The sequence below is a fragment of the Meleagris gallopavo genome, chromosome 12 (assembly GCF_000146605.3).
Source record: "Meleagris gallopavo isolate NT-WF06-2002-E0010 breed Aviagen turkey brand Nicholas breeding stock chromosome 12, Turkey_5.1, whole genome shotgun sequence".
Lineage (NCBI taxonomy): Eukaryota > Metazoa > Chordata > Aves > Galliformes > Phasianidae > Meleagris > Meleagris gallopavo.
Window position 1 is genome coordinate 4,434,677 of NC_015022.2, and position 16,332 is coordinate 4,451,008.

The following is a 16,332-nucleotide window of genomic DNA, read 5'->3' on the forward strand; positions in this document are numbered from 1 at the left end:
GAATTTATTTATATTTCACGACAAGGAAAAAAAAAGCTTCACTTTTAAATGTGAACATAAACCACAAAATACAAAAACCAATAAGAACGTGGAATATACCTTATATTTGGTCATGGTGCTAAAATGGTTGTTCCTGAAGAACACGCAGAGCTCTCCCTCCTGGACAGCTGAAGTCAACTCGCAGAGCCCATGGTACGTCAACTGTGTAGCCGTATTATTTAGGAATTGCTCAGCTACAAATCCTATAAAAGCAATACATACTTTTGTGTGCCTATTACATATGCCTAAACATATAGAAACCTGGCAGTCCTCTTACCCCAGTTTATGCCAAGCAAGAAAAATATTTTTCATGTGTCATCACAGCAAAGAAAGAGAAAGCCTTACAAATTTGTTTCTCATTATATTGTCTAACTAAAACTGAGTTAAAAACAAATTCCACTTTTTAAAGCTCACTTGCTAAAGTATTTTACTTATTAATCTTCATTAAAACAGGACTTAAGGAGATGTTCATCACAACACCATGCTGTTAACATGCAAAACATCATCTAATTTATTCCTCACAAGTGATTGTTAAATGCTATTACAAAATAAAGATGGGTGATGCAACAGATTGACTGAAAACAATGGTTTAAAAAGTAAAACAAAAATATCACGTGCCAATACATTTACCCTAGCAAGTTTCAGTAATCCATACCCCTTTCTTCTCAAGTACAGGCAGAAATTACATAGCAACAGAGAAATCAGAGAAACAGCGATGGAATGGAAGCATGGAAGGAAACTATTGCCATTTAGTACCAAATTTTTCAAACATAGGAGAATGCATTCTAGACTGTATCAAAATTCTTAATGAAACTTATTGAAAGAGACCAGATGTAGAATGTCAAAATATCAAACTCTTTTTATGCTCACCTATACATACTCAACTACCAAGCCCTCGTGTCCTAAGCCATGTAAAGATTTTTAAGAACTTCAGACCAAGGCACCACTTCAGATCTTATTCACCATATTTAAGATTTATCAGCTGTTAACATCTGCCAAAATGCCTCTTTAACTATAAACCAGTCAGATTGGAAGAGACTTGTTTGAAATTTATTTTATAAATGAATTAGTTCAGAAAACACCACCACAGCATTTATGTGATATATGACAACGTGCTCAACACACTTCTCAATAAACTACAGTAAACATGAAATTCTGCAAGGTAGAAACTCTTACACCTTGGTTACTTTCTCCACAGAACAGCAGCCATCAAACACACAATTTTACATGGCTCAACAATACCACATACTAACCTTTGGCATCAGCTGTGGCTTAGCCTAGAGACCCAGCATAATAACTGCTAGTAGTGGAACGTGGGCACCGTACAATATATAAAACATATATGTATATATATATAGGTCTGCTGTCAAGAAATATGAAAACAAAACAAAAACAAGACCAAAAATGAGAGGTTGAAAGAGTTGCTTTTTGTATGGTGCAGTTGTACAGCACTGTAGGACTGCAAGCTCTCTGATCTAAATAAGCAAGTGGGCTCTGAATGTTGAGACTGCATTCACTGCTTTGCAACTAACAGCTGTAAAAGTGGCCAAAAGAAAATACTCCAAGAGCTGTCATTTGGATCACATGCCAAACAAGCAGAGAATTCATCAAAAAATCAAGTCCTGCATCCTTTAACTATAAAGTAACAAAAGAGAAGGAAACTTCCTCTTTGATTTGTAAATGTCTCCTTGCTTACACATTAATCTGAACAAAAAAATCTGAGCCTTATTACCACAGATCTAACAGAATACATTCAGAAGGAGAAAATGATTTGAAAGTTCCAAAGCCTTAGCACTGCAAAGTACCAGTACATGTTTAGAAATGCTATTTCCATGTCAAGTATCACTGAAATTTTCTTTATCGTGTAGGAGATAATACGTAGCCAAGGTAAAATCTGATGCTATCCATAACACCTTTTCATAAAAGGAAGCTACCTCTATTTTTAAAAGGTATATTTCACACCTCAAGAGAATGAGGTTGACACTTGTTTCAGAAATTGCATCAGTGAAGTTGAGACAAGCACTGTGCTGTCTGCCTACCCAGCAGACACAAAGCAGCTCACCACACCTGTGTCACAGCATACCAGGACCCACACACAAAATATGAAATGAAGGTTTGATGAAGAAGATAATTAGATAATAGAAAAAAAGTTACCCACCTTCACTAACCAGTTCACTGTTGTCAGACTGCTTACAAGAAATTATCTTCTCCACGAGCTGATTGTAACTGCAGTTACCAACCGCTTTTACTATGTCAGCAACCTGGAACAAGAGGAAACAGCATACAAAACAAGAGAACTTATTCTTGTAAAGAACAAAACTGCAAGTTGAGAGTAATCACTTGTAAGAAACGATCTCAACCAACAGAGGATGTTAACCTCCTAACAACACTAGACCAAAAAGCTTTAGCCAAGGCTGTTAAATATTTTCCAACCTCAGATACCATTTAGAATCCAGAAAACAAAGCCCAGCACCAAAGCTGTTGGTAAGCAGGAAAGAGAAGAGTATATGGGATGCAATTTGTTATAGGAACATTCTCTCTCAGTTACTTCTCCTTCCCGATGTTTAGTGCTCAAATTACAGAACCTGCAGAGACTAAGGTAAATATCACTGAACATACTTGGTACACATCAACGTTGTTCTCTTTGCAAGCATCATACTTCATTAGAAACAATGGGGTACAAGAAGCCACACAAGAACAAACTCAATGAATATATAAGATTTTCTTACAAAGCAGACATCTTTTAAGCATCCCAATGGATCTTAACATAAAGCATCATCAAAGTTCTTAATCCACAATTTAAAGAAATTCCAAAACTACTCTATGTTTTAGGACTGCAGCTATGATATATGATCCACTAAGGAATAAGTCATGCAGAATACATCAATATCAGGCAGCCTTGGACACAGTCCATTTGCCTACAGTCATCTCTTCTTTATTTGCACTACTACTCTAAATTAAGAGAAAGTTACTTTCCAGCAAAGAACAGATCAGGACAGATCAGAGAATAGCAGCTTTCAAGAACAAGGCATGAAGGGGAAAAAAACCCAAACAAACAGGAAAAGAAAATTGAGTCACCTTATTCCAGCCAAACACTTCAGTTTTATCTTTCACCTCATGCAAATAGTATCAGTTCACTGCTTATTTAAACAACACCTCAATATCATGAAAAATAAGTCATTAAGATGAAAGTCCCACTAACTGGTTTTAATGACCTCAATTCTCAAAAACTGCGTTATCGATAGATGTAAATCAAGAAAAGAAAAGAGGGAAGAAATCCTGCTTTCCTTTCAGGTGTTCTCTCATGAGCTTCCAAAAGCATTTGAGTGGCACACCCAATGGCAACTCCCTTCATCCTTCAGAATGATTCAATGAGTTCAATGTATTTCAGCGTAGCACATTTTGAACCTACACAAATTTACTGTACTAAAAACCCCCCCCCCAAAACACCCACCATCTACATTCACTCCTGAGAAGTCTATTTTTTTTCTGAACAGATTTTAAAACATCGATTACCATATTCATTATTATTGACTCCAGTGAAAATTCTGAAACATCTTCCCTCCCCCAAATAAAATTCAAATAACTTATTTTCTGTTTGATTATGGGAGGAGAAAACAAGAAGTTACCTGGGGATCCACTAACCATCCGTGGTACAAAGGGATATCAAGGAGGTCAAACACTATGCATTCCGGTGTGTATTCAAACACTCGTACACCTGTAAACTTCACATTGACATCCAGACCTGTCTGTAATTTATGCAGAATCGCCATTGCATCGCTCATATTCTGACAGCAGAAAGAAAAAGAAACACCAAATAGAGCTTTTTACACTTGGTGATTATGCATCAAGTCAATATTGCTAAAAAAAATTAGAAAAGGGGAAATTTGCTAGAGAGCCACTTCAATGCATGTTTGTATTACTTGTGCCACCGAAGGTAATACCAGAATATCAGGAAGTACATGAGGTGTTTGCAGAAGATTCAGAGGAACAGAGGGATTTTTGTTTGCTTGGTTTTGTAACATTTTGTTGCTTAAGAGGAATTCAGAATTGCAACAATGGTTTAAAAAAAAGCACAACAAAATACAGAAGCATAGACTGAAAAGGAAACGAAGATTAAAGATTCACAGAGTCAACTCAATGATTATTAAAGAGTTTCCTTCGTGTTGTATTCCTTCATAAGACACTTAACAGAAAGAAGCACAATTAATGTAGTCATGAAGGGAAGAAAAACCTATGTGAAAAGAAGTGTTAAAGAGCTTGGTAGCCTAATAAGATGTAATCAGGGTATGGAGAGATGACATTTTATCACTTAGAAACTACTTGCTGACTTCAAAAAAAATGGAGTCTGTTACTCGATAACACAACCAATATGTTAATTTGAACACTCCTTTCTGCAGCATGTTAATGGACAAATTAATTGAGGAGAATGTAATACACAGGCTGTAACTGGCAATGTATGGCAGACCTCACTATTTGTCTGAAAGCTAAGAAGTCTGCCTGTGCATCTCATAACTTCGTATTCTAAAGAATGTACCAATTAAAGCATACAACATTAATACACTAAATGTCATTAGCAGCTCTAAATAATCCAATTTTAACAGATCTGCATTTGTCAGAAAGATAAAAGTTAGGTAATTATTGAAAAAGTTTTAGCCGTTCCTCCTCAGATGATGGAATCCTAAAACAAAAGGCATATATGAAAACTGTAAGCAGACACACGTAAAACACCTCTGCCTACAAATCTCTGCACATTACTTTGCACACACAGCAGGATGGTTTCATTACAGCACAAAGCAGAAATCCCATACTTGCCAATCTCAGCACTTGAGCTGGAGGAATTAAGCTACTCTTGCTGGTATGCAAGTTTTAATGTGGGGTTTTTGTTGTTTTGATTTTTTTTGTTGTTGTTGTTTTTGTTGCTTTTTTTTTTTAAACCAGAATTACAGTAGAACAAGTTGGTTCTCAAGTAATATTTTAGATGCAACTCCTGAAAATTCCTGAAGTTTTTTTAAAAAAAACAACAAACATACAGTATCCACATTTGGAGAGTTTTCTATGAATCAGACAGACCTACTGCCTGATGCACTGTTGCATGAAGTTTCTATTACCAGGAAGGCAGCAGCTCAGACTACTTCAGTACACTCTGTTGCATCCTTTCATTAACTTTGCAATGTCACAAAATTTAGAACGCAGCAAGTTTCCTAAGAAATTCTCAGGATCAGGCTCAGACTTATATTGTTGCTTGTATTATTATAACTGCAGACAAAAACTTCTTTTACTTTAGAAGCATGATTAATGAGTAGAGACCAGGTATCAAGTGTTAAATCCTATCAGAGGTGTTTTGTAAGAAACATTGTTTCATCTGATTGTTTTAGTACAGCAAGAGCCTATGGCAAACCAGCACCAGTCATTCACACGCATCAGATCATGCATTACAGCAATTAGTTCCATTTATTTTGTAATGTTTATTTTATAAATAAAGAAAAATACATCAACCTGTCTGAAGAACTACACGTTTCTCACTATAATCTGAACAGTACCATTTCAAAGTAACAGATTTCTAATAAATAAATGCAAATAAGTAAGGATAGAACTACACAACACCGGTGCATTGAACAGCATTAAAACTTGGTGCTTTACTGTTTTTAAAATCCATCTTTCATTCAGATACTTAGCTAATACTCTCAGGTACGCTGTTACTGGCGAGACAAATCACAGCTGCAGCACGAAAAAAAGCATCACATCATTATGCTAAAATTACCCTAAAATCTAGCCTTACAAATCCAAGCATCCCAAAAAATTTCTTGAATTTCTTTTAAGTTGTAAGAACAAAACGTAATATTTGGGTAAAGAGTATTACCTGCTATGACGTGATAAACACAAAACTATGGTTAATACCAAGACATAGTTCCGATGCTTGTAAAATGTAACAATTTTATAAGACTTGTGGCTTAATTGTTTTCTTTTTCCCCCTCTTACACAGTATGACTTGTGCAACTAGAAAGTACATATGAATGGGAACACTCCTAGAACAGTGGCTGTTTTTTTTTTAAATTGTACAGTTGCACATTTACTGAAAGTATTTGTGGCATTTACTTAGTAAACTCATCTATTTGAGCAACTGAAAGCCATAGAGTTTGTACTTTAATATATAATTTTCTTTAATATATAATTTTCTTCAGCTCCTGCAAGTTGACTACTGCTATAATCTTTAACAGGAATACATGTAATCTTTTGTGGAGAGAAAAATAGTTCAGTTATCACAAGCAGAATTCGTGTCACTTGATACAAAGCATGTATTGTATGATTCCAAAAACATTACATTCAATCTTCATTTTAATTTTAACTATCCCAAGATACTTAGGTTGTTCCAAAAGTAATGCCTCCAATCGACTTCCAAGTAAACTATAACCAATACATAGAGCACAGTGACACTGCTTGACAGAGCAAACTGTCAGCTACAAAACACTTTTTCCAACAGTCAGCACCATTAGCTATGCATTATCCAGCAATGAACAAGAGCCTGCGTACTGCGCTCACAGAAATCTGCACCAGTGAGAAGAATATCACTGTTTATTAATTGAATCACACTCATGTTTCTCCATCACCACTTAAAAACAGGTCTCTTGTTTTGTCTATACCCTCAGTTACAGTCTAGCAGAGATCACAGAACGCAGCATGCTGAAGAATGCAGAACAGAAGACTTCAAAGACCAGCAACTCTGTTACACACTTTCATGCATATTTCCATGTTATTCTTCATCAACAGGAACAAGATTCTTATATTACACTCATTGCAAGAAAAAAAAAAAATTTGTGTGTTAAGATTGCAAATTTTTCTTCACTAATAGGAAATACTTATAACTAATACTCTACACCAAGCCTATACAATAGGAGAAGTACTAACAATGATTTGTAACAAATTGATAAACTTTAGGTGAGGAAAAAGAAGCAGACATAAGCAGTTGTATTTTAGGAGTAGCTTCTTACCTGCTCATAATTTAGACGCTGAATTTCAGATATCTCTTTGGGTTTTGCATCAAGAATATAATCTCCTAAAAAAGGAAAATAAAATCAAGCTTATTCAAGATTTCTATGAATACTTATGACTGAAGCTAACTGATCATAAGTATTTTTTTCATTGAGTGATATGCCACTGTTTTATGGCCTGAATTATAAGTATAGAGTAAAACATACAAATATAAAATAATAGTAATGTTATATATTGACAATTACAATTCAAATGACAAGTGTAATTACTAAAACAGCATTCCATAATGACTTTGACTAGCATGCCAGTCTCCTAATTATTCAGAAATTTACGTTCCCTCTGCGCCTCAAGTTAAAAATATAAATTCAAACCATTCACAAAAAGATATGGAATTGCATAATAAAATTTAAAAAACACAAACACTCATCCTGACTGACACTACAAACATTTTGGCATATGTTTCCATACACTACTAACTCTGAAAGGCTTATTTTCCACCCGTGCCTACAACATGAGGAATTAATCAGCTATGGAAGAACTATCAAGCAATAGCCAAACATGTTGACTGAACAGGAACCTCAAGAATTTGAGACAGTGATTTTGAAATTTGACTAAGATTATTCCAGAAAGTAATATACGACTTCAAAACAAGACACTTCCAGATACACATTTAGCCAACCATGATTACGCATTAAGTTCAGACAGCATTATTCTATCAATATAACTAAGTGTTTAGACATAGGCAATGACAGTTCTTATTTAAAAAAAAAAATACATTTTTTTCTGCCACTGAAAGAGTCAGTGATGTATTTTTGAAAAGAAAAGCTATCTTCACAAAAAACTTGCTATATTTTCCTTTTCTCCTGCTTAAAAAAAAAACACACAACACCAAACCTAGTTAGTATATTAAGCTCGAACATTTTACATTTGTTAGGCTACAAAGAGCTGTGGTGCATATAGCTTAAGAACTAAGGCAAATACACTTTTAACATCTGCATCACTGTGGACTGTTGAAGTTACAGACTTGTCAGATGGAAACAGTTGCAGCTTTACTGCAGAATGAATTTGGTAATGGAATGATGCCCACAAAGGAGAGACCCAGTCACCATGACAACTAAATTCATTTTTCATGTTATTTTAATTGGGTCATAATACCAAGGATTAATGTTACTGCTGGCAACTAAAGGCACAACTCCCTCACTCACTCCACTCTACGGTTTAGATTTACCAGCATGTTGACATACTAAGCTGCATCAACTGTATAACTAGACAAATAACTTTGAAAAATGGTACATAAGACTTCTTAAAGCTTGTGAAGAAAAACATGAATTACTGAACACCACAAGTAGTTTTCTTGAAATATACATTCAAGTAAAGCTGAGTAAAGAACGTCAGTAAAAAAGTAAGAGTCCCAATACTCACTAATAAGCATAATATGCAACAGAAAGCTATTGCAAAAACTGGTCACTAACCTAAATATTCCATCAGCTGTTCAGCCGTTATGATTTCCATCATTGGTGGCAGTTTAACCTGTGAAAGTAAAAGTATATTGCCTGTAAAATTTCAAAACAATGCAATGTAGAACTTGTTAACAATGACTTTTTAGCCTGAAGTTTTTTGATCACATTTGGCTCACTGATTTTTAAAAGCATTAGCCTATTTGGACTTCTTTAAATAACAGCTGTGAAAAGAGAAGACAACACTTGAGTATTTGGAGGAACCATATACACACAATCCTTTCTTTCACCTGCAGGCCTTCTCTCACCAAAACCTCGCACCAGCAACCCCTTGACTTCATGGGAGTTTGCACTACTTGTTGTGCTAGCTCAGCTGTAAGCACCCAGGATGAACAGACTGAGAACTGTGATCACAGTTTGTTAAGAAAGTCACTTCTTTGTATCTATTAAGTGGTCTTAATGTGAAAGTTCCTATGAACAGACGAGGCTGCAGAGAACCTAGCAGAAGCAGTTGCTGGAACAGGAAAGACAATGCTCATGCAGATTTGAGAAAATGACCTCCCGGCATCTCATTCCACACTCACACATCAAGGGCTTGATTTCACTCCAATACGGAGGAGACCAAGACCATACAACTCAGTAGCTGAACCTTCCATTCTCCCCTGATCCATTCCTGTCACCATCACTTGCTAAAACTAACCACTGTGGCAGCAGCTCAGACCTTAGATACTCATTTCATCCATCCAGCATGGTTAAATGCTTTGGTTGCTCACCCCCATTTACATATCTCCCTGCAATAAAAGCCCAAAAACACACAAAGCCATGTATATCAATATCTGCAGCAGTAACGTAAGAGTCTTCAGTCTTGATGTTTCGGGTTGTTTTGTTGCTTTTTTTTCCCCCCCTCTATTTAAATCTTCAGTTTTTCATCTTCTCATCCTCTCCTCCACATCATACTACAGAAAGTCAAGCAAATCTGGTATTTCAAGTACTAGGAGCTCTTTCAAAAAGAAATTCTTCAACTCCAATCACTATTCTCCAGAAAGAAGAGCACAGTACTTGCAAGCATCTGGGGAAGAAAGGAAATGAAAGGACAAACACAGAAGGCAAGGGAATTAAAGATTAGGGGGTTATAAACTGTCAGTAAAGCAGGAAATTAGTGAAGCATAACTTTGCAAGAAAGAAGGCTTAATTAGTTCTGCTACTTGAAAAAAACTTAAAATGATATGAATTAAACAAGAAGAAAAATCAGTCATGCATTCATGGGCATATGAACTTTTGAAAAATCTTTTAAATGAGAAACAACTGACTGTAACTTAACCATTTCCCCAAACTTAGGAAAGTTTAAATAATCTTTGAACCTGCTCATAACATTCATTTTGAGCATGCACATAAACACAAAACATTGTGCCATGTTGATAAGAGGATTAAAGATTTAAAAAGCTGATTCTTACACACCCAGTTCTGAAGTGGCAGCATTTAAGCCTGAGCAATCAGCTCTGCACGCTCTGGAGCCAGACAGAGCTGAGCTGGTTCACTGCTGCTTGTCTAACAGCCCAGAACAGAACTACCTGAACCACCCAAACTACCTACACCCAAAATGGCTCCAGGATTGTGAAGATTACAGTTGTATCTGCACCACGTGAAGAAAAACTAGCACACTACCTCAGCTATTACTAGGATTAGTGTGATGATTTCTTCAGGACTGAGGTTAGCTTTTTTGTTTGACTGTTGTTTGTTGTTTTTTTTTAAACATAGATATAAACTTGGGGATTTCTGGTCCACACTGCTTTGAGGGATCTAGAAGCACACCTCCATTACCCACAGTAACTACAAAACATAATTACATGGTTTGCCTTTAAGTTCCACGTATTTGTGGCATAAACGTATTCATGGTTCACACTTCATTGATTAAATGAGGTATTTGTATTATAAGTTTATAAATCTTGATTTTCTCTCAAACAGTAGTGGTCAGCGATTTCTTTTTTACTGAAGAACCAAATTAAAGTAATGTTACTCATTTCTGTACAATTTCCCATAGTCAGATGATTTAACAAGCTAAATCCCAACACTAACTGCTTAATTAAATGCTAAGCAAATATTTCACAGCATAGTTTTAGACCTGGCACATTTCACGGGACCTCAATCAAACCTCTACGTCGGGCTAAGAGGTTCCAACAATGTCAGAAGTACTTTGGAACAGAACTGATTTGATATACAGAAAATGTGACATTGCCAGCTGCTCAGTGCCTCAGTGAGCATTCTTAAGCTATAGGAAACATATCAAAGAGAAGAAAAAGGAAAAGATACCTCCAAACTTCAATGGAAATAGAAAAATCACATAGAACCAGTCACTCTACACATTAATTAGTAGAAGAAAGCAACAATAGATAAAGCTGTTGTACAAAATAATCTTAATCTGAAGGACAGAAAATTTACCAATAGGCTCCAAAGCTTCATTGCTTGAGTAGGACAAAAGCACTTCCTCAGCTCCCACCCATTTCCCATACTTTCCTACTGCTGTTTCCTTGTCTTTCTTCCTAACACTAGCTAGTTTTCTTTCTATTTTCCCTCCATTTCTTCAGAGTAAGAAACTAAATCTTTATTACCCAACCATATGAGGTACAGTTGAGTCACTTCCGTAATTAAAAAGCAGTTGATAAACAAATTTTCATATTGAAGAGTTAGTCTGACAAAGCCTATGCAGCTTCTGTGCATTAGACAATGCCTGGAAAATTAAATTCTACCTTTAGATAATCTCCACTGTATTCTCCAAGCTCTTCAAAAAGGCTTTAAAAATTAAGCAGTATAGTCCTGTACTGAAACTAACTTCCTAAAAAGTTTGTGTTTGAGTACAGAGAAAGGGACCATCAAAACTTCTACTTAAAGTTTCTAGTTATAGTTACATAGAATCACAAGGGTTGGAAGGGACCTTTGGAAATCACCTAGTCCATCCTCCTCACCAAACCACATTCCCCATAGTAGGTTAATGGGAAAGCAGCCAGGCACTTATTTGCTACTCCTCCAAATCCAGTATTTGGGAAGAAGCAAGCACAGCTTCAACCCGTCCCAGCAAAAGACAATTCATATTTCTTGCAAACACACAGACTTATAGAAATCCTGGGTTGGAAGAGGCCCAAAAGGATCATCGAGTCCAGCTCCTGGCTCCACACAGGACCACCCACCTTTTGCCCTGCAGAGAAAGCTTCATAAACTTATCACGATTGCCTGATAGCTTTTGCTATCACCTGATAATTTTAATATCTTCCTCCTCAATGAGGTTTTCTTCAGTCCCTTTCGAACAGTGTTCCTGCTCTAGAAAACACAATTGTAGGGCCACTGATTTGTAAGCTCAACTCATCTCACAGATGCAGGGAGGAAGGCTGCCAAGGCCTCTGCTGAGCACTCATCAGAAGCTCACTGGCATCTTGTCCTTGGAAGCTGAGTTCATATGAGCAATCTGTGCAAATTCTGGCCATCGGGAGGTTCAGCTCAATAAAAAGAAAAAGCAGATCACACGTATAGGGCCAGTGCCAGACGTCAAACTAGGTGCTACCACTGCAGACTCCAACAAACCAAATGGGTATCAGCAGGAACTGCACTGAGCTACTCTGAAAACCTCAAACAGAACATTTCCAGCAATACATTTTTTTACTCTACCTGTTCCTGCACCTCAGTTTGGATACATCTAAGCGTAAGTGGTTATATAACGTTTACTTACGTAACTGTTAGTCATCTAAAGAGGCAGTTCATAGAGTTCTAAGTTACCAAATTTTAGAACAACTACGCATGTAGGGAACATCATTCCCAAAACGTTCCTTTTGTTGATAAGGCTGTGATCTGCATAACTTTGAAAGATACTGTTAATGATGTATACTACTGGAATTATTCTCCTACACAAAAACCTGTAACAAGAAGATATTCCACATGTACTTGCTTTCCAAGGCTTCAGCAATAGTACTATTAATTATATTTGTATTAAAATGTTTTCCCTTAGGCTTATTTTATATTTCAAAATGATGTGTCCTCTTTTCTCTGGATGTTTCAGGTAAGTATTTTCTGTGCAGATCCTACCTGAGGAACACAGAGCAGAATTACACTGCACATTCACTAAGCTTTTAGCAACTAAAGGTCACCATACAGTAGATCTTAAGACGAACATAAAATTGCAGTTTAATGCAATTTCAGAAGTATCAGAAAGCAATGAGTGGACTACACCTAAAAAATGCCACAAAAAGAGGCAAAAAAGCAAGCTTTGCACTGCAAAGTGAAAGCACACAGCTGGAGCCATGAAGAAAAACTGCAAGTCTGCAGACTGAAGAGCTGAAAGATGGTACTCAAGGCTGCTCTATACCAGAAAACCCATGCTTCTAGATACACTTTGAACTTTTTATTTCAATATTCTACTCCCATTTTCATTTCTATCGCAGAAGCCTATATTATTACCACACTGCTTTGCACAACAGCTACTTATCTAACTTTCTATCATACTGCTTTTGGTTTCTTTTGATTAAGAGCATTTCTGTAACTATTCATTAATAACCCTTCAGCTCTATCTCCTAAGAGCTCTACAAGCAGTCTGCAGAGAGAAAAAACAATTCCATAATTTTAACATTTGGAAGTACAGCTTGCACAATCTGACACCACAGAGCTGTATGTCCAGACTCCCTTGGAAGCAGTGGATATGAGGGGTAGCAATTTTACAACAAGTTTAGTTTCAAAAATCTGGTTTTATTGAAAAGTTATTGAAGAATCCCAATGTGCGCTACTACTTCAGAATTTCCAAGAGCCCACTGTCAAATCTCACAGGTAAAAATATACAGGTGCTGCACACTTAAAGAAACAATTATTTTGAAGCAGTCTTTAAACTTATATTACGAAATGAGGATGTTAAATCTAATTTCAAAAATACCTCCCAAAGATACTTTACAGTTGAGTAGTTGCTAAGAATTTTGTTCATTTCATGAACAAGATCTTCAAATTCACTAGGAATATTTACTTTGAGTGTGCAACACACTTACTTCAAGTATAAGAGATCTTCTTATACTTGTTACATTACAAGTAGTTACTTACATCCAGTTATTGAGATAAGCAAAGTGATAAACTACCTATAGCCCTCACTAAGAGAGACTGACAAAAAACTCTTCCAGAGGGCAAATGGAACACACAAACAGCAGATCACAAAGCTGTTAGCGTGCAGAGGTAAGGAACTTCAATTTTGATGAGCTGAAACATCTGAAAAAGTGAGTTCTCAATATATCCAAGCATTTCACATTTCTAAGGCACAAACGTTTCCATGATGATGGCTGAGACTATTAAGAAAGAAATACCAATTTCAGTTCTAAACAAACTGACCACGTGCAACTCAACACAGGCAATGTGAATTCAAATTTCACTACTGGACAAGCACAACTAGTACACACAGTGATGGATCTCAAAGTTATCACTGCCATTCTGGGATAAGCAAAGCACGTAATTGGACATTCTATTGGAAATATTCATAAAAACCTAAGAACTAATACTGTAATCATAACATTTCTCAGCTCTGAGCACTCGCACATTTCATCTGAAGCTATACGAGACTTTTAGTCATCCTGTAGGAAAATACTAACTCAGCTCCATCAGGATGGAGTTCTGAATTAGGAAGGCTAGTGGCAAACACAGGGAAGAAGCACCAAGATGAAACTCTCTACCTTGCTATTCTCTATTCCACCTTGATTTCCCCTCCTCCTTTTCACTACAGTCTTTTCCCTCAGCCAAGTGGCTCCTCTCACCTGCCACATGCTCTGGTACCCCCACTCTGCTTTTGCCTATTTCTATCTCCTTCTATCTATTTCTATCTCCTGGTTTGCTCCCTCATTCCCAAATTACGATTACATGACCCAATCTAGTGTTCATTTTGGTTCAGGAGAAGTGAGAGCAATTCGGAAGCCCACTGTCAGCCTTGGTGTATAACTGGCAACTGACAGTGATGCACAGGTGAGCTGCCAAAAAGCTTGCCTCTGCAAACCATGTCAGTGCGGTTCTTGACTATAAACTGGGGAAAATAAAGGATAATTTGGAGAGGCCCTAAATAAGGGAACCAATTATAAGCAGGGGTGATGTACAACCAACTAATCAGAAAATCCCAAAGTACATAAATAGTCATATATTGACAGCTTCACCTACAATGGTGAATTGCTGGCTGTCCTGAAGTCATATAAATTCTGCTGAGGTTTTACATAAACAGAATTACAAAAAACCCTTTCTATAATCCCAACAAGAAATGTAAGGTTTTTTCATTTCCACCAACTTATAAATTTTGATGCCACATTCATTCTTGCAAACATAGCATTTGATCAAAGCAGAACGTCAGATAAAGTTCTGGAATGGAAGGCAATAGAAGAAAGTAACTATATATTTACAGAAGGAAATGAAGAACACTAAGGAACAAAACCTTTTAAAAATTAAGAGCAAACAAGGACAGCGCTGTCCCATTTATATCCTTTCATTAAATGAACACTTAAAAAGGTAAATCCTGGGACCAGCGACATCTTCTAAAACACCGCCACCACAAAGAATGATGCTGAACCAGTTCTTCAAGACCCTGCACTCATCTCTATACATTAGAGGAAACATACAACTAAAATATTAAATACTGACATCTACGAAGACCTATACATCCTCCTGAGGTAGGCAAAACTTGCATAAGACAACAGTTTTGTGCCACCCACAGCTCCCCTGTGCTGCTCTCAGAAAGGTCTCAATAGCTACATCATGGAACCCACAGCATTCCTCCTGACCCACAAACTGTTCTGCTCAGGAAAGCGTACAGAGACAAAAAGCCCCAACCAACATTAACCTTCTGAAAGACTACCTCTTGAACAAATGCTTTCTTACTGGAAAAAGGTCAAAATGAAAATACTATATTACCTGTTATTTCTGTGAAAAGCCTCCAACCCCTGCCATGCCTCATTTCCTTTCCTTGATTCTACAAGAACAAAATACTCTCACGATGTTTCCCTATTCTGAAGTTTCATCACCTCACACCAATTCTTCAGTGTTGCACAAGCAGCAATTCCTGAGACCCCACTTCCTTGTTTTGTAAGGCACACAGCATAACAGCTCTTCTCTGATGGTATTTCTTTTACACAAACATCAGTAGCTATAATATACCTTATAGTTGAGTTCCCTATTTTAAAGATTTAGAAGTTACACAGGATTTACTCTAAGACCCCAGGAAGTCATATGCACGACTACCAGACCATAAGAAACCCCAGGCCCCAAAGCACCGCTGGAGCACAGCCCGATTCACTCACCACCACCCCTGCCACACAACTCCACAGACGGATCCCTCTTACTCAGCAAGTTATTTGTGCAAATCCGCGTTTTGCAAAAACCCGCATGTATTTCCCTTTAATATTAACCTAGTTTCCCAAAGCATCGCTTCAGTTTCCAGTGCTACCGAGGCGCAGAGCAGCGGCTCGCCCCACAGCCAGCCCCCTCCCCGCTGCACACGGCCGCAGGTGCCCCGGCCCTTCGTGATGGCGCCGTACCTTCCAGGCCAGCAGCAGCACATTCATGATGGCCAGCAAAGGGCAGGGGCCGTTCTCGTTCTGAGTGATGACGGGCGTGTTCTCCTCCTTCCAGCGCACCCACTTGATGTGGTACACCGACTGCCCCGGGAAGCGCTCCTTGGAGGCGGCGAGGAGCTGCGCGCCCGCAGCGGGCCTGTCCGCATCGTGCCGCGGGGCCGGGCCCCCCGGGGCGGCCTCCACCGCCTCCTCGGCGTCGCTGTTGAGTTCGGAGCCGCTGGGGCAGCAGGAGTGCAGGTTGGAGAACGACTCCAGTGAGTCCAGGCCGC

The 16,332-nt window shown here is 37.7% G+C and overlaps 1 protein-coding gene across 1 annotated transcript; it reads right to left on the reverse strand.

The window, feature by feature from the left end:
* MINDY2 (MINDY lysine 48 deubiquitinase 2) lies at positions 1–16,330 on the reverse strand (the record flags this gene model as incomplete). Its single annotated transcript, XM_010717377.1, has 6 exons — positions 1–242; positions 2,198–2,300; positions 3,669–3,827; positions 7,032–7,096; positions 8,505–8,562; positions 16,025–16,330. Coding segments are annotated over 6 exons (918 nt in total), but the record flags the coding sequence as incomplete, so codon positions are not given.
* Positions 16,331–16,332: the final 2 nt, after the last annotated feature.